The sequence below is a fragment of the Nematolebias whitei genome, chromosome 11, assembly GCF_014905685.2.
Source record: "Nematolebias whitei isolate Nwh7 chromosome 11, NemWhi1, whole genome shotgun sequence".
Lineage (NCBI taxonomy): Eukaryota > Metazoa > Chordata > Actinopteri > Cyprinodontiformes > Rivulidae > Nematolebias > Nematolebias whitei.
The window spans coordinates 23,347,696-23,372,068 of record NC_056508.1 but is presented as its reverse complement, the minus strand read 5'-3'; the positions used below and the strand labels follow the sequence as shown (position 1 = coordinate 23,372,068).

The 24,373-nt window shown below is 40.4% G+C and overlaps 1 protein-coding gene across 2 annotated transcripts in view; it reads right to left on the bottom strand.

The window, feature by feature from the left end:
• The window catches only part of camta1a (calmodulin binding transcription activator 1a), a 389,929-nt gene that overhangs the window by 154,013 nt on the left and 211,543 nt on the right, over positions 1 to 24,373 (bottom strand). For both annotated transcript variants that reach the window (XM_037684774.1, XM_037684775.1), the window contains exon 5: positions 11,957 to 12,092. In XM_037684774.1, coding sequence (XP_037540702.1) covers positions 11,957 to 12,092 — 136 coding nt within the window. The remainder of the gene's footprint in view (positions 1 to 11,956; positions 12,093 to 24,373) is intronic.

The window sequence follows — 24,373 nt, the reverse complement described above, 5'->3', positions numbered from 1 at the left end:
TGCAGTGTGTGTGTGTGTGTGTGTGTGTGTGTGTGTGTGTGTGTGTGTGTGTGTGTGTGTGTGTGAATGTTTCTGTTCAGTGCCCTGAGACGACTTCTCTTGTGACTTGGTGCTATATACTGTAAATAAACTGAGCTGAATCCAGCCTGTAAATGAGAGGCAAAGTATATTCTGAAGCAAGTTAAGATATTTCCCCATTCATTACACTGAAGGCACGTCTTGTCGTCGCTTCACAATGCTGAGGGAACCCCTATGGAGATACCTCAGCATGACAACACCTCGTGAAGCAACAAGTGGTAAATTAAATTACCGAAGCTGCTTTTAATGCACAGCTTTTTTGACAGGCTCCATATACTATATGCTCTGCCTCTGCAGCAACTGTTCTAAAATTATCCCCTCAAAAATGGGTTGCTGACTTCAAAGGGTGATAGCCAGGTCAGTACAAAAGCCAGACCGAGGATTTAACTGCTGCTGAGTGATTTGGCAATTGTAAGATGTAAGAGACAAAAACTAATTACTGTGGGCTTAAAGAAAAACCACGAGTAAAGTGGATGCTCCAAGGGCTGAGAGTAAGCTCTTTATATGGGCAGGCTTTAGTTCAGTTGCTAATAACAACATAACAACCCCAATTAAGCCTATGTTGAGGAAGATCACAGCTTTTATCAATTGTCCAGGGTAAAAAATTGCACAATAACTAGAAAGACTTGTTTTATTATACATTAAGATACAGTTCCTGGGGTTTATTTTAATAAAAACCTAGCAATCTTTCAATCTGTATTAACACATTTTGTACATGCCGAAGGTTTTTAATTTTTCTTATTTCATCTTTCTTTTACTTAATAGACTTTAAACCTGAGAAAATGACCAAGTTAACTGTTTCTTTTCTGCAACTTCATATTGCTTCATGAAAGAGCTGAAGGTTAAGAGTTATAACTATGGGAACTCACCGTTTGGCCTTAACTCCTCCACATTCAGGTAATTCAAAAGTGAGAAGGTAGTTGTGTTCTTTGAAAAAAAAATGAAAGGAGGGTAAAAAGGTGACTAAGAAGCTTTTGAGACAGGATGATGGAAAAATAATGACTTTACTGCAGGCACATGTGTCCGTTGTTCAGCAAAAGGAATGCAAGTCCAAGTAAAACTTATAAAATCCTAAGATGTTTTTATTTATTTATTTTTATCTGAGCATAGCTTTTATTAGAGATCTGCTCCTAATTGCACAGCTGATTTGGAGCAGTAGAAAGAGGAAAAGCAACCATGTTATTGCTTCTTCATAAAAACAGGGGTTTGCTTGTACCTTCTCACGTGAACACACAATCTGCATCACAGTTACTAAAAGTAAACGCATACACGGTCAGTCTGAGCCATTCTATTTTACAGATATGCAGCAAGTTTGATAACAAGTAACTCCTGCTACCAATCCATGAGGGTATGAAAGTACCAAATGTCATATTTGCTCACCTAAACTTCATTTTAAAAGAAAAGGACATGTAAATGTTGGATTTACTGCTAAACAAAGGGCTGGATTACTTGTATGCTGAAGAGTGAAGTGTTGAAGGTCATGTGCTATTGAAAGCCAATGCAGTGTAGCATCCAGTAGCATCCACTCCATTATAACATTAGCAACTAATGTTTTGACATTTGTCTTCATTATTATCAATGAACAGAGGCGATTGAGCCACCAGCATGCTCCATTACCTTCCTTCATTGCACAGTTGCACAGTTGAAATCACACATTAGGGTGGATCCAACATAAAATGACAAGTTACAGGGGCTAAGGATGCACCAGCTGATTATTTGTGCTCTGGAGGGTGAGTGGGAGGTGGGGTGAAGGGATAAGGGGTGGAGCAGAGACAAGAAGGGAAGATGGGGAATTGGTAAAGCACTGTACTGGCATTAAGATCTGAGGAGCACGGAGACACAAAGCAGCACAGCACACCTTGGGAAGAAAACCTCATTTCAATCGGTATAATTAGCCTGTGGTAATGAAATAAGTCAGAGGCACTGCCACCTTCACTTAAGAGAAAATCGATCCGTGTTTGAGGGAGTTTATTAAAGCTTAGGAATAATGGGAAGAAGGAAATGGAGAGAGTGGGGGGATGGAGGTTGAGTGTACATTAACAGCTAATCGGCTAAGTATAGGTGGGAGCACTGGAGACTTGACGAGAAGTAAGAGAGAGATTTGTAAGAGTTTTTGAAAGTTAATGTACGAAAATTCTGCTATTTTACTTTGTGAAGGCTAAAGATGATTATACACAATACAAGATGTACCACCTGAATATGAAGATTATTCATTCAACCTTTATTTATACATGTTAGTCTCATTGAGCCATGAGGACTCATTTACAATGGACCAAATAACACAGCTGAGGTACAAACAACAATAGATAGTCATATAAAAATAATATAAAATGAAAAAATAAATAGAAGAAATGAAATAAAAACTAAACAAAAGCAGCTACATTATAAAGCGGTGTAAAACATGGATAGTTTTGAAGAGACAGTGGCGGAGGCAGACAAAAAATACATCCAACTCTACTTGAACGACTCTTCCAGATAGACATATATTATTAAAGGGCCACATACACCTGGATTGAGCATGCACAATCCAGGCATGGTGTGACGTGTACTGCAGCACGAGGGATTTCCTTGGAGCTCGGTGCAGTGGGTTTCGTGGACTATGAATGGTGAGTGCAAAAACGAACGTCTTAGTCATGTGGTCATGGTCAGACTTCTGGGCTTCAGCTGGAGTATAAAACGCCCTGTGAAGTTACTGTTCTTATGGAAAGCAGGTGCACATTGGAGAAAACCAACCTCTAAGTTTACTACTGAATTAACAGTATTCCTGATGTCGTTTGTTAAGTCAGTTGACATATTTGTGTCAAGGGTTTTGGCACAAACTAAACTTGCTTGGTGTTCATTAGAAGACTTTTGGGCAGACCCTTACTTTGCTACACATTATATCATTATTGTGTAATATTTTATTATTGCTATTACATTGTAAGGGTTGCGCAACTACATCTTTTTAAAAGTCGACTTCAACATGATAAAAGTCGAGTTGACGTTGACTAGTCGCTGTGATGTCAAGACGCTATATCATATTCACAAAAAAATAATTTATTATTTACACAAAAAAAGAGCAACAAAATATCGGGAGCATATATTTATGCTCCTACCATTTATCATACTGCAAATAAGTCACAGGAAAACCAAAATGATTATTAAGCTACAAAAGTGAAAGAAACATGCGGTATGTAAAAAATCTAAACTAAAAACTGTGGGTCACCACCACCTGCACCACTGCTTTTAGTTTTATTTTATTTAAAGTGAGGCGGGCGATGGTGGAATCCACTTTATTATAATATTATAGTTATTATAGTTATTAACAGTTGACAACTGCACACCACTGACGCAGCAGCTGGGTCCAGTTAAGCCACAGGTGAGTCGCTGGCAATCATCCATCTGGACTTTTCTGTACCTCTTTCAATCGTCCGAGCTCGGCCGCACGTGTCCGCTGACATGGCATCTGGTAAGTTTCAGGTGAGTCGCTGGCAGTGATCCATCTGGACTTTTTTGTACCTCTTTCAACTGGCCGGTCAGCGCGTGGTCAAATGACTGCGAGCGGCTGATGGTGATTCAAATTGGATCGTCAGCTGCACGTCCGCTGACACGATCAAAAGCCCAACACCTACCCGGCCCGCCCATCCAGCACATTATTTTTGGCTCAGGCCAGGCCAGACGTGGGCCCGGGTTAGACATGACAGCTCTACAGTGGGGCGGGCAGTGGTGACTGTGACTAGTCGACATGAAATTAAAAATCTTGCGAGATGTCCTAGAATCAACTAGCCGACTAGTCGATTCAACCCCTATTGCATTGTTTCTTGAAGTACAGGTCAATCAAAAATTTGTGCAACCAAGGATGAATCATCTTTGGAAATCCTAATTATGGTGGCAACGCTTTTGGAATTTAGACTACGGCCAGGAGCATCGTAAGACTAAGGTGGGATAATCACCGATGGATGTTTTTTCTCAAGTTCCTCAAAAGCACAGAGGGTGATGTGGGTCCTGCTTGCTCATTTATCCAGCCGTCTGGCCAACTCACCTGGAGTGATGGGGAAGATGTCAGGAAGGCAGGCTGCTATTTCACGGCCTGTTAAGCGCTAATGCCGCAACATGCCCTGTGCTCCAATTTTAGGGAACAGGGAGCATTACCGCCCAACTCAAGGTTCTGTCTGTCTGGACTTGGAATGGAATAGAGGAAGGACAGTAGAAATATTCTCAAGTAGGCAGATATCAGTGGGGGCACAGAAGGACACTGAAAAGTTAAGTGGAATATTTAAAACACTTCAAATAAAACAGAAAAAGCGGAAAAGGAAGAGATTAGATCTTACAAAAGCAGCAAAAGGTATTGGGTGAGTATGGAGAAAAGAAGCAGAGTCTTGTTTTACACGGACTGCTGAGCCAGTGCTGTACAGCTGACAGGACAGCAGCGGCACACACTAACATCTACTTTTGCCATGCAAGGCTGCGTCTCACAGGCCCCAGAAGGCCTGTGGCCTCACACCCACAGCCACCCCCTCACCAGAGCTACTGAACATGACTGGCTTGACCCATCCACAACACTCATCCCCAGTGTGCACTAAACCTGGCCCGTGTAATAACCACCGTGCCTCTATTAAACACCGGGAGGCTGGGGAATCAGAGCAGCAAGAGCGCTGCATGAAAGAAGCAAAGCGAGGTAGAACCAAGTTATATAAACTCTTTCCTCACTGGCTTGAGAAGAGATGTAATTAATTATCATGTGCTGCCATGAAAGTTTGGTGATAGCGTAATCGCCTCTATCTGTATGCATTGTTGGTCTGTCTGTGAGAATAAAACCTTATGAACCACTGAATGGATTTTAATGAAACTTTCAAAAAGCAATCAATTTATGTACAACTACAACTGATAATCTTTGAAGTTGGCCCAATTCAACATTATTGCTATAAAATGGTAATACCTTTGTCCATTTTACATTTTACAGATACTGAGCAGAAATTGAACTAAAATTAAATACGCAATGTAAAGTTCAAATACATGTTTACAGGCCTTGAAATAGGTATTAAAACTGATTTTCCAAACTAAAAAATAAGTAGAAATAAAGTGATCCTAAGCATGATCTATTGTATTTACAAAGCAAAAATCCAAAGCACCAGTTCATTTGTATTTGCTGACAGTAAACACGATCGTGCAAAATGGGTCAGACTCTGCAGTAGGCTGGTTACAGCTGTGATGGATCACCTCACGCATCACCCTGCTCTGTCACTCTGAGGGGTGAGGGGTTCAAAGGACACAGGCAAATCTTCAAAGGCTTCAAAATGTTGATGTGCACGAAAGCACACAAAAAAGAACAACACCCAGCGGACTAAATTTATCAACTATATTTTCAGAATCATTTTCCTCTTTTGGTGCCAGTACTTTGTGATTTGGCTTTTGTCATTAGGTGAGATTCTAACCTGCACATGTCAATATGACGGACATGAAGGCTCCATTCACCTTGCAGGCAAATGTGGCCCAAATCTGATTTCTTGGACATATCAGATTTTGTCATGATAGTCTGAATGTGGCAAATCCTATTTTTCCAATCTGGCCCAGGTCTTCTTCGTATGCAGTACTGCATCAGATACATATCCAATGTTTTTTTTTTTTTTAATTGACTGCAGTCTGAACAGTCATGCCACATTTCATTTGACTTTTACATTAGTGAGGTAGAAGTAAGCTGGATTGATTCAAGTACCGGTATTAATGATAATGATACCAACCTGATGCAGTTTAAATGTTGGATCTCTGCACATCTTCAGCAACAGAACAAAAGTCCAGTTGCTAATTGCTCATGTCCTGGATGACTAAGAATCTACAACAACACATACTAAGGTTAGTGTCGAACCTTATCAATACTAACATGATGAGTTTGTTTTACCTTCAGCACATCACTCTCCCTTTAAAATAACAATGTGACGCTGGAGGAGCCATCAGGAGGCCATATAAAAATTAAAAATAAAAACCACTGGATGAAACAAGCCAGTCAGATAATAATTTAATTGGTTCTTATTGCACAACAACTTCAGAATCACACATGATAACTTGTGTAGCATCAATATTTTCTTCCTTAAACATAGTATGCTGCGTGTGATATGTTTTCTGTGGATGTGGGTTGCCTCAGAACTGTAAATGGTTCCCACCCGAGTCCGATGCATTTTAATGATAACATGAAATGTAAAAAGCATTAAGGACTGCGGTGTGAACATAGCCTTAAAGACATCTAATTTCCGAAACGTTTTTATTAAAGCAAAAGTTTACCCAGTAAAGGATGATTATCTACTCAAAGGTCCAAACTTATTTCTTGTGGGTGACATTGAATGCTCAATAAACCTTTTTGGAAAATTACCAGATCCCCCACACACAGTGAGACTATTTAGATCCAATTCTTTATTCTAGTAACAAGGAATGTCATTTTTGAGGGTACAATCTATAATGCAAAGATGTTCTTCTTTTCAGGTGCACACTATGTTCAAGTAAAAAAAGCTCTTTGCCTTTGGCAGGGAGCTGTGGGAGACAAATGGCTCATTGGTGCATCTCTATAAGAAATTATACACTCATGCAAAAGTGGGCTTCAGTGTCTTCACTGTTCATCACTTTAAGTTTGTAGAATAAACATGATCTACTTTTTCCTAAACAACTTCCTGGTATCTATGAAGGGAGGAGTGCGCTTTCTCACATAGAGAACAAGATTTTCTTAAGTTTGAAAGAAAACTTACTTTCCAACACTGAATATAAACGGCACATTAGTGTAAGAAATAAAGTAATAATTTCACAGTATCGTCAGTTATAATCAATCACATTCCTTATTTCTTAAAATATTTACATATTCCTTAAAGTTTAAAATGAAATAACACAATTACAGGGCTCTTAGTTATTCTCCAGTTTTGAGGATATTTTTTGTGTTCAAGAAAACTTCAAGTTTAAAGTCAATGTCTGGACTAGATTTCCACAGTTTGTCAAATAGAACTTGTGGTCAAGGTTTTAGTCGGTGGCCTTTTAAGTTCAAAGTTAGTTTGTCATCTTTGTGCTCTGCGTTAACTCCACATTTTACATGAAGCAATCAGCTTTAAAAAGTTTAACTCTTCTTTACAGGACTCACACGGTCCTGTAAAGAAAAACAGTTCAGTGAAAAGCCTCAGTTTTTGTGTGTCTGCGAAACATGATGAGTCAATATTCATGTCAAGTGTCATATGAGGTATAAAGAAAATCCAATTTTCATCTGTTCAAGGGTTTTTATGTACTTATGTTTCTTCTGTGTTTTAGATTCAATAGATTTGTTGTGAGTCTGGCTAAAAATTCAGGCCACAGTGCTTCAAAGAGCATGATGCATTTCAAAAGATGCTTTCACAAGTTTTCCTCAAACAGGGGCTTAGATGCCTTCTGGCTGCCTCGATGTGATTTCTGAATGGACAGAAGCAGCCAGGCAGTCAAAGCCAACCCACTCCTGAGAGGCCTTTGCGCCATTAAGTGAGGTACTAATAGAGCCAAAAACGGTCAACATGTAAAAGTTAAGCCGGCGCAGCAGCTCAATAATGTCATGAAGTGCTGACAATTGGTCTGTGCAACCACCATGCCGCGGGATTAAACAACAAACAGCTTTAGGATGAAGGTAAGATGAATGATAATGCACAGCAACTTCACATTTACCGGTAGGCTTTAAAAAAAAATTATTTTACAAAAAGAAGAGAAGAAAATCACTATACTGAATCAATTACTCATGATTTGAAATAAATACGAGGGAGATGTCTGACACATGTTTTATGCGTTGCACTCTGCGTCAACAAAGCTGAGTTCTTCTTCACCTTATGTGGTTCTGTGGTGCTCGCTTTATTTATGAACGCTCACGTCTGTGCAGAATGTGGCTGGCTCCAACTGCGACTTTTGAACGACTAAAAACATAAAAACTGAATGGTTTGTGCAGATATTTTGCTGAACTGTTTCATAAAAGAGCCAATAATAATAATAATAATAATAATAATAATGATGATGTGACACAGTGGCAAATCAACTCAAAACTACAAGTATTACACAATACTCATAATCATGAAGGGAATGTTCACAGAGATCAGAATTTTTTTATTTTCTTCCTTTCTCCCTGTAGGGGTCACTAAAGCGAGCAAACACACAGAAGTTTTAACAATAGTTTTACGCCAGATGCCCTTCCTGACGCAGCCTGAGATAAAACCCGCAGCCTCAGGAATAGGAGTCTGCAGCACCACCAAGTTACAGCTTCCAGGATTTTTATTTTCTACCACACGAGTATGTCTCTCAAAGTCCACTGTGACAGATACAAAACAAGAGACAACCAAACAGTCACAATGAAGGATTGAAATGCCAAAAAACAAAGTTAATAAAAACAAACCCATTAGTCATAGTAAAGCATGGTTCGATACTTAATTATATTACTTTGTGCCTATCTGCCGTTGCCTCTATCATGAAGCAACACCCACAACATTGGCAAGAACTCAAGTGTATTCAACATACTCGCCAGGGTGCTTGTTAAAAATGATTTGGGTCACTCCAAATCCAGAACTGGACGTGACGAAGTCAAGCTTGTGATTTGCAGTGAAGAATAAGAAGTATGAAGAAATCAGAAGCTGAATTACAGTTATCCATTCCTCCATCCATCACTGTGCGAGAGGTGGGGGACACCCTGGACAGGTCTCCAGTCCATCACAGGGACACATAGAGACAAATAACTCACACCTAGGGATAATTTAGAGTTACCAATCAGCCTAACATGCATGTTTTTGGTCTGTGGGAGGACACCGGAGAACCCGGAGAAAACCCACGCATTCATGTGGCGAACATGCAAACTCCACCCAGAAAGGCCCCCCGGACGGGATTTGAACCAGGATGACCTTCTCACCGAGAGGCAACAGCACTACCAACTGAACCACCATGTCACCTCAATTACAGCTGTATAATACAGAAGAAAGAAAAGAACAATTAAAAGTTCAAGTTGAGTTATTTTATTTGCAGAAGGATTTTATTTCAGTAAGTTTTTGATAATTAAGATTTAGGATAAAAAAAACAACAACAAAAAAACAAACAAGCAACAGATACTTTAGATGTTAGAAACAAGGAAGTGGGCTTCCACTGTATACTATGACCAACGAGTGGTCATTACCACACTGCTGTATGTTTATCCATACTGTACTATAAATTATAAACTGTGCAGGTCAGACTTACTAAGGATCAAACAGCCAAAACTCCCTCTTTCATCATATTCTCATGCCACAATCTCATGATTAGACACACCAAGTCACAACGGCCTTTTTGATTACCAGAGCAAAATATGTGCTGGCTGCAGTGCAAAACATGTTGTAATTTTGTATTGTAATATTGGTATTGGGCAGCACGGTGGCGCAACTGGTAGAGCTGCTGCCTCTCAGCGAGCAGGTCCCTGGTTCAAACCCCGGTCCAGGGGCCTTTCTGGGTGGAGTTTGCATGTTCTCTCCGTGCATGGGTGGGTTTTCTCCGGGTACTCCGGTTTCCTCCCACAGACCAAAAACATGCATGTTAGGCTGATTGGTAACTCTAAATTGTCCCTAGGTGTGAGTGAGGGAGTGAATGATTGTTTGTCTCGTTTGTCTCTATGTGGCCCTGTGATGGACTTGCGACCTGTCCAGGGTGTACCCCGCCCCTCGCACAGTGATTGCTGGACATGGGCACCAGCGACCCCCGTGACCCAAAATGGAATAAACGGGTAAAGAAAATGGATGGATGTTGGTATTGTTTGTTGCTGTGAATGAGATTAGCAAAAAAAAATAAGTCCATAAAGATGTCGTCTAGCACTTCCTGTAACTAAAATAGAATATAATCATCCTAATCTACTTTTAACTAAAAGTTTTCTAACAAGCAAGTCCTCAGAAATATTTATTTTCATTCTGATCCTTTTAATTTCCCTGAAATTTACAATTTATCTCTGACGGCTGCAGTAGCCTTAGGAAATCCCCACGTATGTATGGAATTGTCAAACGTGGGGATTTCCCTTTTAAAAACAGTGCTGGAAAGTCCTTTGAACACTGCTCCAGACCAATAAAAATCGATTTTTCAATTGGCACTCTCATAAACAATCAAGATTGTTGCTAGCCAGGTGATGAATTTCAACAAATTATGCATCTTTCTGAAGTTTCTGAGATGGAGAATTTGAAAATAATAGTGGCTCAGTATTGAAAGACTCCTCATTGTGACTCATTTTGCCAGCACGGCTCACAAATGTTTAATACTAGTAGAGTGCACTGGGCAGAGCTGAAACTATTTGTCGGCCGTTTTGATGGCACCCTTTCGGTTCTTTTGTTCCCAGGTGGAGAGGAAACTCAACAGAACTCAATAAAATCAAGAGAGGTAAATTATTTTTACCCTTTATATTAGTAAGACAGGAAAAATTACAAGGTCAGCGTTGGGGCGTCCATCCAACCTGTTGCAACCTGAAACCAGAAGCCGAGACCCCGTGAAAAAAAAACGTCCCAGCTTATGTTGGCCCACCTTCACATCCGGGCGGGCACAGCCTATCAGAGCGTATCAGTGGAATGACTATGTGTGACTTCACCAGTCTTATCTGTTCTGATTGTGGATAATCGGTTGATGTGCAAATCTAAGTGTTAGAAGCAAGCAAAAAAGAAAAACGACTACTTATCGGGTGTTGACCATTTGCTCGCTCATTGTGAGCAGCTGACTGACTGGTATGATCTGTTCCGAACCAGGTTATGAGTCAGAGTAGACCAGACCGGGCCTCCAGCAAAATTAAACTTCTAACATATTGACTGCCATGTAACTTAGTGCACTAAAAAGTGAACAATCTAAAAACATGTCTTACTTCAAACCACATTATCCTAATGACTAACTCATTATTTTAAATACAAACAATAGCCAGATTGTCAACAATCAGTATCTCCTATAAGTTGCATGTCAAAGTGAACCATACAAATGAAGTCGGTTGAACAAACTCTCCTTAAAACCACAAATGTCAGAACTGAAAATATTTGTCATAGTCCAAAAGGATGAATGCGTGTTGTCCCAACAGGTTATCGGAGCACTACAGGACCAGAGATGACACTGAGCCGGCTAGGCGCAGGAAGGGGCTATTTTCTTGGAGTGACAAATATGTAGAGAAGACAAAGACAAAACTGAGAGTAGAGCCCCTGATGGTAAAATGCCCAAGCTTTGTCTTTGTCACACAGCGTGACAAAGATGCACAGCTCCACTCCCCGAGGTGCGCAGTTATGTGTGCACTGTGCGCATGTGTTTGTGCTGAATGGGAGTCATAAAACCCTTCTCCTCATATCCTTGAAAAAAACCTGTCTCAACTCCTGAGCTTCTGGTCTTAGTGCTTGTGGCTAAATGTGCAAAATAAATAATTGAATCCAGACTTCTGCCCTGTTACAAGCTAATAAAGTTGAACAATTAGCCTCACTGACAACTGCTGAATCAGCCCATGCTCAGACGCTGCACAACCCCTACTTAATAAGTCTACAGGTAAGCCGAAGAAGATACGAGTGGACGTTTAACGGCAGCAGCTGGTGTGAGCAGTGACTTGGTCTGAGGTGAGGGAACACTTGCTCTACAGAGCTGCTTCGAGCCAGCAAGATTAATGGAGGCTCTCTGGAGCAAAAGCAACAACCACAGCTTTAATAAGGTACAAACAATCGGTTCCACTCCACTGGCCTCCCAGGGAAAACTATTGTTGTGCTGCATTGTTTCTTGGTGAGGTTCCTTGGAGACACATGCCTACTGCAGTGTGTGACTGTCTCCAATACAGCCAGGGAGAACTCAGCGTAGTCCTTCGTTTGTCTGTGTCAGAGTGAAGCCCGGCTCTCTCCCACCCCTACAACCGCAACGCTTTCCAAACTCTTTTTTTTGTTTCGTCGCTTACCTCAACTCCCTGCACTTTCAACTTCATGTGATCCTCCCGTGTCGTCTTTCCATCTTTCCTCTTCTTCCAGCAGTAGCCGTCCTTTCTGTACTTCACCTTCTTCCTATTGTACAGTATCATCGACCCATTCTGCGGCCTGGATCCATAGACACAGGGCGGACAAAGGGAAGGCAAAAAAAGAGAAAGATTATATTAGTTTATTTATTTATTTTTTGGAAGTTAAAGTAGAGCCCAGCTTGGGAACTCATTTTAGAGATGTACAGAAAGGTCTGACACGAGTCTGGGCCAGACAGAAAAATATGCGCCACTAACTTCAATGACAAGACTTCTTCACAGTGTTCCTCAGTATCAGCATGCACAGTTGGACAAGGAACAAACCATCCTTCATCATTATTGTTTTTTTTCAAAATGAGAAGTGTGTGTGCTATGAGGAGTTAAAGTGGGTGCAGAAGAGTGGGCTTCCACCATTATCTCCTGTTCATTCACCTGAAATGAGTTGTGGTGTTGAAAATCCCTTAGAGAAAGAGAAGATCCTCCCTCACAGTCCATTCATAATTCAACCTCCCTCCACCAGACCACAGCCTGTTGACTCATCTTAATATAGTGTAACTACGTGATGATAATCTGCCTTCCACTTAGATTCGTATCATAAGCATTTGGCACCTGGTGTTGAACATTAACAGAAAGTCTAGCATAAAATATTTATAGCTTTCTCAACAATCAGGAAGCAGATGTATGCTTGCATTGGTATTTGCGTGTTTTGCAAAATGGCTTTGTGTCGTCATTATAAATCCATACGTATTGCTGTACTGCACATTTTCTCACTCTTCCATCATCAAACACAGACACATTCATCGACTCCACCGAAGACGTATGCTATCTATAGCAACAAACAGGACTTACACAATGTCACTTCAGCATTGACAACGTGATGTGTGCATGCGCAATAGTCACACCGAAGGACATTGGCTGTCAAGTGAGACAAATATACTCAAACACATCCACCACAAATATGATAAAAAACTCATAAGTTTTCACTTTTCATGACTAAGTAAAAAAGGGAACTCTGATATAGCAAAGCTCACTCAGAACTAAACTTTGTTGAACACAGTAATGTTTTTTTTAATCAATTATTCCCAAAATTATGTTAATGAGATGTACAGTCACAGGAAAAATGAAAGTCCAGCCATAATAAAAATGGTCTGATCTTTACCAGGTTCTGACCTTTTTTCAAATCTAATCTCTAGTGTGCAAACAAATTTTACCATGCCATCATTTATTAACAAAAATGAAGCTAAAGCTAAAAGAACGAGTTACCTCAATTGTCAGACAGGCCCCCCTCCCTCTCGGTTTTCAAGTCCCGTTTAAAAACTCACTACTATTCAGTAGCTTTCAACACCAGATGATCTGTGTTTTGATCCTGTATGCTCCACACTGGTTAGTCGTCATTATCCACATCGTTTTTTGTCTATATTCTGATTTACCTCATTTTGTATTTTGCTTTGTGTGTTACCTGTTGTTTTGTCTATACAGCACTTTGGTTGGCCTTGTTGCTGTTTTAAGTGCTTTATAAATAAAGTGGTATGGTATGGTATGGTAAAATTGAAAGGCTGTTTGAGAAAAACTAAGTCCACCTGATGATTCTGCAGCTTGTAGGAACTATTTTAGCAGCAAAAACTTGAATTAGTTGTTTTCTGTATGACTTCATTAGTCTTTCATGTTGGTGTGGAGGAATTGTGACCCACTCTTCTGTACAGCATTGCTTCTGTTCATTGAGTTTTGCAGAGATTTATATATGCACAACTATCCACCACATCAATACAGTCAAGTTGAGAGGTCTGGGCTTTGCCTGGATTATTATTTTTATTTATTTATTTATTTTCCCCAGTTATACCGTTGCTGCTGTTTGGAATCATTGTCCTGTTGCATCAAGATCTAATTTTGACCAATCTTCAGCTGTCAGACAGATGGCCTCTCGTTAAGACTCTAAACTACTGTAGTTTACAGGAGTTCATGGTTGACTCACTGACTGCAAGGTGCCCAGGTCCCAAATCATCACCCCTCCACTTTATGCTGAATAGTTGGTGCGGTGTACTTGTGCTGATATGCTGATTGATTTTCACCACACATGCTGATGTTCATTATGGCTAAACATTTATAATTTGGCCTCATCTGTCCACAGGACATTATTCCTGAAGTTCTGTGGTTCATTCAAATGCAATTTTGTAAACTCAAGACATGTCAGCGTTACTTTAGGACAAAATAAACTTTGGTAACGATTCTTAAAAAGCCATTCTTGTTCAGTTTTTTTTTTTTTTTTTTTTTTTGGTCCTGTCATGAATGTTAACTTTTAACCTGCTAAATGAGGCTTATAGAGTCTGTTTTTCTTAAGTTTTGTATTTTTTTCCTTCAAATTCTCTGACCATTGCACAGTCTGACCTTGGAGTGGATTTCCAAAGTAACCTGAAGGCGGGAAGACTGGAAGCTACCTTAAAAGTTTTCCAAGTTTGTCAAATCATCTCTCTTTAGACTGAGGCACATTACATTGTTCTTAAATGGCCCATCCCAGAATGATGGACAGCAGAAGTCATTGCTGATATCTTTCCTTCTGTCTGCTCCATACCTGTATGTAGCTGTGATGCAGTGGCAGGTCAGCCAACTTAGGACTGGAAAGTTGTAGGTTTTACTCACTGCCATGCCCATTTGTTGTGGTGTCCTTGAGCAAGGTACACATTCTCCAATTGCTTCCTGAATGATTAAACCGCTGCTTGCTGCTCCACTTGGGTGTACAGTAATCCCTCGATACTTGGTGATTCGACTTTCGTAGACTGACTCTTTCATGGTTTTTCAAAGTAAGATTGTATAGGACACATAAATATCAACTTTAATGTTACTCACACGATTGGGACAGGACGGAGTACTGTACAGTAAAAAGTTTACGTAAAAATAAAATACTGTAGACAGCCGCCGCCATTTTGTAGTTTTCTCTCAATAAGCCTATTTCCACTCATAACAACTACATTTCCCAGAAACCAACAGTGCTCCACCCATAAGCCCCATTTCCTTCTGCTGAAATACAGAGGGAAAGTTTTGATCTGATCGGAAAAAGTTCGGTCCTTATTCATACAGTGACTTTGGCGCCCAGCAGATGCAGAGAGCTGCACAGAACCCACTGGGAACCGGACCTCCAGACTCATTGGTCAATCTGAGAGTGGCTTGCCGGCCCACGAGGACTTCTGAGTGGGGACGTGCTGCCCGTAGGTCCGATGTTCCACCGGGACTTTTTCATCCAGATTTGGACTCAATTGGACCACCACCGTCTGGTCCCGTGTTGGCCGCATGAAGGTCCGGCTCCCTCCAAAATGCATTTCGGTACTCAAGGGCTGCACAGAACCGGAGCAGAACCAGCAGGGTAGGTCTGCTGGACCAGAACCAAGCAGCCATTTCTGCAGAGCTGGTGAGTAAAATATTGCAGTAGTGTATGTAGGTTAAAGAGTTTAGAACATTGTGGGCTTCATCGCTGCAGGGTCGGTCTGCAGAACTGGAACCGAGCTGCTGTACATTACTCACTTAACTTAAAATTTCAAGCTGAGCGAATAAACATTATCAAGTTATCTTGATGAACAAACTCTTGCTAAATAAATTTTGCTTTAGTTTAGTTTATTTAAATTTAATAGTTGACTGAAATATTTTAGTTTGTTGCGTCAACTCAGAAATCAATGTCAATTTAACTTAAGTGTTAAATAAAAAAATAAAAAAATAAAAAAAAACATAGCAATTCTACTTCATGGATTTTCACTCATTGTGAGGGGGTTGGGGTCCAGGACCTTACCCATGCAATAATCGAGGTCAAACGAGGTTACATGGTCAAACACAGAGCACAAACATCATCACTGCATGGGAACACACAAAGACAACAATACAAAACGCTTGCAGATCAGCATCCTACCTTTACAGAGGTTTATTTATTTATTGACCTTTATTTAACCAGTCAAATCTCATTGAGATCACAGGTCTCTTTTGCAAAGGAGGCCAGGGCCTGAAGGCAGCCTAACATGCATGTTTTTGGTCTGTGGGAGAAAACCAACACAAGCACGAGAAGAACATGCAAACTCCACACAGAAAGACCCCAGGTCCAACCAGGGATTGAACCCAGGACCTTCTTGCTGTGAGGCAACAGTGTTAACCACTGAGCTATTGTTCTGCCATGAGAGGTGATCATGATGATGATGATGATCAGTGAATTAAGTGCATTTGATCAGCAGCACCTGACTGATATTCTCACTGGAATCCGTGGTGTGTTTTTGTACACTTGAGATTAAATTAGAATTATTTAGGAACCTGGAAAATATCTTTTTTTTTTTTACGTCCTTATATGTAAAACTATAACTGGAAGAGGGTGGGCTTTCGTTTCCCTATGACTCTCCAGGTTCTGCAGGCACACAACACAAGGACAGAGAAAAAGAAAAAGAACTGACAAAGGTGTAATTGCTCATTTGGTGAGAGGCATTTCTTTCAGTCTGAACAAAATGGGACAAATGACTCTCTGCTTAGCAGCTCATTCTGCTTGGTCCACTTGTGTTTTCCACCCTGTGATGAGGGAGATAATACATCTGGTCCACCAGTCCTCATAATCTTTCTTACTCAGAGATTGTTGCTTAGGATTAGAGCATCTTGGCCGCTTTCCTTCCTTCCTGGTTAGCATGATGAAAATAAGGCTGAGTTCTGCCATGAGCTCAATCATACAACTAAGAAAACTCTATTATATTGTTTGTTTTTCTGTTTGTACAAAAACTAAATAAAAACAATACTACATGTCAAAACGTTATCTAAGTGCTAAATCTCTGTTAGTCAGAGGGACATGACACAGATGACCAGAAGCAGAATACAAAAAGAAAGTAAGTGGAGTGAAGATGATTTATGAAAAATAAAACAAAACAATAATAGCAAAGTATGCAAAAGTTTGCTGATGCTATTGAGCTGACCTTTATTTTACTAAAAAATCAACATGAATTCTTTTCTAATAGCTGCTTCAATTTATCATTGTTAGGATTGATATAAATTGTGCGGTGGAGGATGAGAGCTGTTTTTTTTTTTTTGTTATTCTAAATAAGTGCATGCAGGAAAGACTATCCAGTTGTTCTACAATTTTCAGATTTACACACAAAAAAAAGACCTGCTTTTATCTCCAAAACCAACTTTTAATGTGATTATGTAAACACATTGTTGTCACTAAGACCCATTTACACACAACTGTTAAAGTTTGGAGCTCACACACACATAATGAGCCTTGTCTGATGCAGAAACACTATCCATGCACACACGCACGTTATACACACAGAGGAAGAGCTATCAAAATGCTTGAACTCACATCAAAGTGAAGAAAAAAAAAAGATGAGCTGATTTGTGCTTTCTGTAACAATAACCAAAGTAAGAAAACCCAACGGTTGTTTTGCATTGTTTTGTTGTTTATTGTTACAATTTATTTTCACAGGATTTATTTATAACCTTGCATGCATCATTTTGCAGGGCTGCCTTTGGGGGCCATGGCGTGTGTTTATCTTGGTATCACTCATCAATCTTTTTTTTTTCTTGCTGGATCTCAGGGGCCAGTGGAAAGGGAGGAGAAGGAGGATGTGGGGATCCCCACAGTCCCCGCTCTGTGGCCCCTGACAGCACCTTCTAATGAGAGACGCCACTCATACACTGACGTGCCTGCTCCTTGCTGATCTCCATTGCCATCTCCTCCCTTTGTCTCTCTTCTTACCGTCAGTCAGTACAAGTTGTGCACCCGGGAATATCTTTGTCTTCTCGCTTGCACCGACTCCTTCGCTGCTCTCCCCCTGCTTGTTTCATCAGTCTCAAAATCCTTCACCTCCACTTGCCCCCTTTCTTCTATCCTTACTAACAATCCTTTTTAGTTCACAGCATGAAATATTTAACAAAAATCAGATGTTTAACATACATTTTCATTTCAGTTTGAAAATTGCAACTGAAATTGTGTAAAACTTGCAGAGTTGCAGTCGCCACATCGATTCCTCAGGACTGTCTAAAATGCACTAAAAGCTCATCAGCGTCTGACGCTTACATCAACACTTGGGTTTTGCGGCTGAATCAAAACGTTCGGCGCAATTGTTCGTTTCATTTTGGGATTTGTCCTTCAAAAGATACAAGGAGCATGCGCTTTTTAAAATGTAGCTCAGCATGAGACAAAAAAGATGGGCGCGGATGAGATAAGGCAGAAAATCAAATGACACGGGGCTATCTGGTCTCCTCCAGAGCACTGGAAATTGGGGTGAGGCTCCGGTGTCAGAGGCTCCATGCCATATTTATCGGCTAGATGCAAAAACGTATTCGCTCAGCTATTTTTGAGGGACTGTTAGGTGGATGCTATTTTCAATTCAAGGCACTTTGGGCTCAGACAAAAGAGCCTATAGGAACCCATTCTGAAGAGGGGACCAGTCTAAAGTGCATGCTTTGTTAACATAATGGATCGTCTTCCTCCCTTGCTGTCTCCTTCTTTCTCTTTCGGACTCATTTCTTCTGACTGTATACTTAGGCGATTCAATTAATTTTATCAGAATTGCACATATTTATAGATGAGAGGGAAAAGCTAACAGCTCTGTGGTTATAGAAGCGTTACAGGAGGCCCTTTGTCTCAGATGCCCACATGTAGCAGATTAATATGTAAATGCAGGCCTCTGTCAAAGTGCACACAAACTCCTCAGCTGCCTCCCTGCTCCCTTCTTTTAGAGTTTTCAGCGATAATAAGCTTTACCCTCAGGGTGGTGTTAGGCCTTGTCTGCTCCTTCAGGAACCATTCATTTACTCAGGTAATGGCAGTCGCTCAATCAGATTTGTTCATCTGAAAAAGTCAAAGAAGGGTAGGGGGTTTTATGAGGCTGGTGACGTGTTCAGAATGGGTAACAGCGAACGCAAAGGAGCAAAACACAGCTATAACCTCGACTTTACTGTTCAGGTGCAAGCTAAGAGGACTAGAATGACATTAAACATTTTCCTGGACAATCTACAGCTCTAGTAAATCAAACAAAAAAAGTTAAGATGGCATGGAAAACATACAAAATATAGAAATACTTTGTCATTTATTTATTTACAGACACTTAAGACTCAGAATATTTAATGATTAATGCTGTCAACCTATGGTGATAATTAAAATATCTGGACTTTAGAACTAATCACAAGTTATTTTGTTACTACTGGCTTTATCAAAAACTTAAACCATTGATAAGGAAAGATGGTCAGAGGATTTCCAGTTTGTCTATAATTATGTAAGACTTTTTAGAAACCATGTTCCTCAAAAACACGTTTGGAAGTCGTTTTATGCTCCTCTGTTAAGTTCAAGTTCACGTAGGTTTATTGTCATTACCATCACATGTGGTACATGAGGTGGAACGAAATTGTGTACACAGGTTCCCAGTTACATCCAACAATAGCAAAAATATAAAGTGTAACAAGAAACAGTATATAAGGATCCAAGACTCACATCAAGATATGCACTAAACTATGCTAAACACTAATAATGCAAAACAATATGGTGTAACAGCAACCCGAGCATGAACATATTATACTATTGTTAAACTTTAATATAATATTGTGAAATAATTAAAATTATCAACAGAAATGTTTGTGATGAACACCATGTTTTCAGGAAAAATTAGCAACGTTTACTTGGTAACTTCAGAGCCAGAATGTATTTGAAAAGTTTTGATTGCAAAGCTTTTTACACAAGAACATCACGTAAACCATTCGCAGATGTTTTGGGAATAAATTGCAGGCCCAAAATACAAGAAAGGATAAAGCTGATTAGACAAAAACAGAAAAACATCATTAGTTCACATGGTCTGCATTATGCATTAACGTTGCTGCTGTTAAAATAAATGTAACTTTCTGATTTTGAACTGGACCTAAACTGTTTAGAAGAGAGAATATAAATGGTTTGAGAAATGTGTGAAAGAAGCTATCTATCAAAGATCAACAAAAAAACAGGAGATGAGGTCTCAAGTTTTAACTTTCCAGGACTTAAGTTGCTGTTTTGAATCTCACTCCCAGTCCGTGTCACACCAACATGCACTTTTAAGCATGTGAGCACAACATTTCTCATGTGGACTAGGTCCAAAAAGACCCTAATGATCACTCACAGGAGGGAGGAAAGAGAGAATGATTTGTTTGTAAGTTCAGCTAGCATAAACAGAGCAGTATAAAAGCCTGGAACCGCACACTAACCAGTTTAAATATTTCTGATGAAAACTGAAATGTCTTCAAAAGTCAAGCAAAAGTTCAGCCAGTTATTAAAGTACGCCCTATGATTGCCCTGTTCTAGTTCACAGAAAAACTGTTTCCTGTGCTTACTATAAATGAAATAAGCTATAACTTTGGGACAAGATTCAAGACCTATTAGTTATCAAACTTATTTTGAGTGTTAAGACAAGAACACAGGTTTTCTTGATATTTTTTGGTTCTAATGGTAAAAGGTATGCTACTGGTCACACTCATCTATTATAAACCACCCTGACTTTTTCCTGTCTTAGTCTAGATTAGATAAACAGCACACAGGTTGTATTTCTTCTCAACGCCTCAGACTGAAGACGAGTTGGACTTGAGAAGCTTTTAGGATTGGAGATTGAGCTGGTTGGGGTCTGAAGTGCCGCTGTAGGGAGGTGATGCCTGCTGTTCTCAATAACCCATCAAAGCCTTTAGCTCTCTCTGTCAACAACAGCACTCACACCTACTACTCATCCAAACACATCTCAGCACATAGTTCTACTGATATTTTACGTCTCACACACCTACCAGTCCAATATGTGGGACTGCATGTGGCTTATTCAAAGTTTTAAGTCCTGCTCAATGCAGTATGAATGAGATAAACACAAGACCATAAATGAACCAGTCCCACAGTGCGTTTCTGTGTCCGTCAATGATAAGAAAAACAAAGACAGTTGTAAAAAACAAACTGGATACATCTGGAGCTATCCAAACTGGGCAGAAATATTTCACGAGTAATGTAATTACGCTGCAAGCAACGGCGCTCTGTTAGATAGCACATCATCTCCGAGCTATAAAAGTGTGAGCGGAGAGGTGCTAGTTGCACGTCGAGGGCATCTATCCGAGTGCATCACGTGCAATTGATGACTCGCAGATAAGCTGCTCCTTTCAGGCCTGCCAAAGCATGCATCAGGAAGTGGGGCGTTCGCTAAAACTACTTTAAATGTAAATCTGCCACGGCCTCAAGATTGAGATTCATCGTCTGCACTGCTCTGAACGCCTCCAACTCCCCCGCCAGTGCTCATACGTCGAGACGCTGCTGGTCTGGCTTCTTTTAGACTGCAAATGAGGCCTCAGCACCTGGTAGCCATGATGCCCACAGCTCTCAGTCTCAGGTCTAAAGTGGCCTCAGCCCTCAACCTTGAATGCCTAATGATGCATTAAATGTATGTAAGTCAGCTGTTGTAAGGTTTCTTTAAACATTTCATCACGTCATCGTTCTCATCCAAACAAGTAAAAGTTGTCCTCCATTTTCTGTTCTGTTCGACACTAACAATGCTATTATTGTCTTCATAAAGTGCTTTGGAGAGAAAACAGCAACTGACATTAATTAGTTTAATGTGAATCTTCAAGTTAAGTTTGCGAAACATACTTATTTCCAAGGCTGTACAGATGGAGCACAATGTTTGTTTACCCAGTATGTTGAACTAAATACCATAGTAGTGATGAGAGGGTAGCTGGGCCCCTGGAGTTGTAATTCAGGATAGGAAGACAGATCGTGTACCTCCCCTCTTTTTCTCTATCTACGCTGCTCGAGATTGCCACAGAACTCCAGCTTCAGCCCACAGCCTTCCAGCAGGAAACAGATGTTCCCCCCACACTTATCTCAATGAAAAAATCACAGACAATTTACAAAGAATATAAATTACAGCTGTAGCTACACATCAGTGTCTCTGTCCCTATAAGACCTTGTAAAGAGGATAAGGGTGAATTGGTGTGGGAGGATGAGTGAATTGTTGGGGGACAACGTAAGGCGAATGGAAGCGGTATGGGGAGGAGGAGCGGCGCTGCTCTTATCTGGTCCGCAGCAGCCAGGCAGAACGAGAGGGTGGCTGGTGACTGGCGGTGATGCTGCACTGATAGCACTAAGCTGGTTTCATGCACATTTCAGGGAGACTGCCATCACTACTCAGACTTAAAGCTCTCAGTTGATGCCAATGGATGAGGCTGGGATGCTATTTATAAATAGCCATGACATACACTGGTTACATTGCTCCGTTCTCCGTCGTAATGCATACTATCACACAGAGAGCAGTGAGGGCTCATATGCAATTTTGACGTACAGTTTAGCTGACACTGAACTTGAATATACCTGTTTGTAAGATTTGGGCGGTGAGAACATTAGTCATTTATTTGAAATACAAACTGTCAGTGCATGTTTGTGCGAGTGTGAGATGTGAATGCATATAATATGAAAAGCTGATGAATTTCAGTCAGCTGTTTGCTCTAAAGGATGCCGCGTCATATTTGTGGTGAATGGTTTTCACAGTTTGCATATGCTCGCATGGGGAAAAAAGGGACAACAGAGGCAATGATTTATACCTCACATCCTTTCTGCTAATCTTCACAAATCATCTGTGGTGTGCCTCGGTACGTTGTAAATGAAGGTGCCATCCGAATGAAGATTCTACAGCCCAGCTCCTCCTGACAACAACACGCTGTGTGCAACGTGCAAATGCAAACCCAAGTCCTGTACCCCTGCCTTATTATGACACTTTTTTAAGAGGATGCTTTTGTGTTTTCAATAATGCATGGCCAGCGGGGAATTGCATTCAGCCGTATTTTATGTCGTGCAGCAGAGTTGCTGTTTTAGCAGCTTATTTTCTTCCACAGTATGAAAATACTAATGCAATTAAATCCAAGAAGAACTAGACTGCACTACGAAAAGGTCACCTTTTCATTACTAGAGACCAAAACTATGCTTTCTATTAAAATGTGAAGCAGATGATTTCAGCTGGTTCACAGGGTGCTCATGTATTTTCAGTGGTCAAGCAGGTAACACAGACTTCAGTCACTGTCATTAAAAGCATTACATTTATAGTGATTTCTAAAAAAAAGAATGGGTTAGTTTCCAAGTTCATGCTTAATAATCCAGGTACAAAATCCAACAAAGTTAAGTCAGGTCCTCTGGACGGTTTCTTTTGTTGTTGAAACATTTCATCTTTCATCCAAAAGGCTTCATAAGTCCGAGGAGCCACAACAAACTCAGTACCATAAGCAGCAAACTCACATAGCAGGTCAACCAGTTTGATGGTGATAAGATGGTTTCTGGAGTCTGAATTTGCCTGAAATTTGTTGGATTTTTTACCTGGATTATTGAGCATGAACTTTAATGTTTTGAACCACTTTGGCCATGGCTGCTTCAGAGGAGTCGTCAGGGGAGAGGATGGATTCCAGAAGCCATCTTATCACCAGCAAACTGGTTGACCACTGGTATGAGTGTGCTGCTTGCGGGACTGAGTTTGTGGCTCATCGAACTAATGAAGTCTTTTGGATGAAGGACGAAACGTCTCAACATAAAAATCCATCCAGAGGACCTGACTTAACTTTGTTGGAATAGGTTATTTTGTTAGAAGACAGGAAATCAAAGCAAAAATTGTAAAGCAGGAGGTCAAATTAGACAATCAGGATAATAAAACTGGGATGACACATTTTATGTATATTTGTTAAGAAATCTTTTTTTTAAAGAATCAAATTTAAATTAGATGAAATTTCATATTTGAAAGTCATGGGCTCCATTTGAAAGTGGTTGTGTGTCCCAAGAGACCTGGTTAGTAGCCGGATGGACCAAGCACAGGCTCCGCCCACATGCCAGCCCAAGCTTATGGATCACCTGAATGAAGCTCTCCTTATCTCTCCTCCGGAGCAGTCACTGCCACTGAACTTCCCCTATTGATCCTCTCGGTGACGGAGCACAGTCGAGGCCAGCTATTGAACCACTTATGATTAATTCACAAATCCTGCCTTGTCCACAAAAAAGTAAAAGAACAAAGCACAAGCAGTAAGAATAAGTTGAGAAAAAGTCGAATAAAGGTAAAAAAATAAAAAAAGAAGTATTTTTTAAAGTGAGACGGAGCTGCAAAGTTAGAAGAGATGCTTTACAAGCTGACCCAGCAATAAAACTCATCTTTGAGTCCCCTTTGTCACAGAAGCCCCAGAACAAATCTATGGTGGATGGTGTGGGGTATTTGAAAACAGAAACTCATAAAAATATAGAATAGAATAGAGTAAAGGGAGGGAGGTAAACAGTAAAAGCAGAGGAGCAAACGATGAAGCTATTTTTCCTCTCCCTTCCACTCTTTGGTCCTATTTTAGTCACGAGGGTAGACCGATGAGGGCGGGAGGCTGAAATTG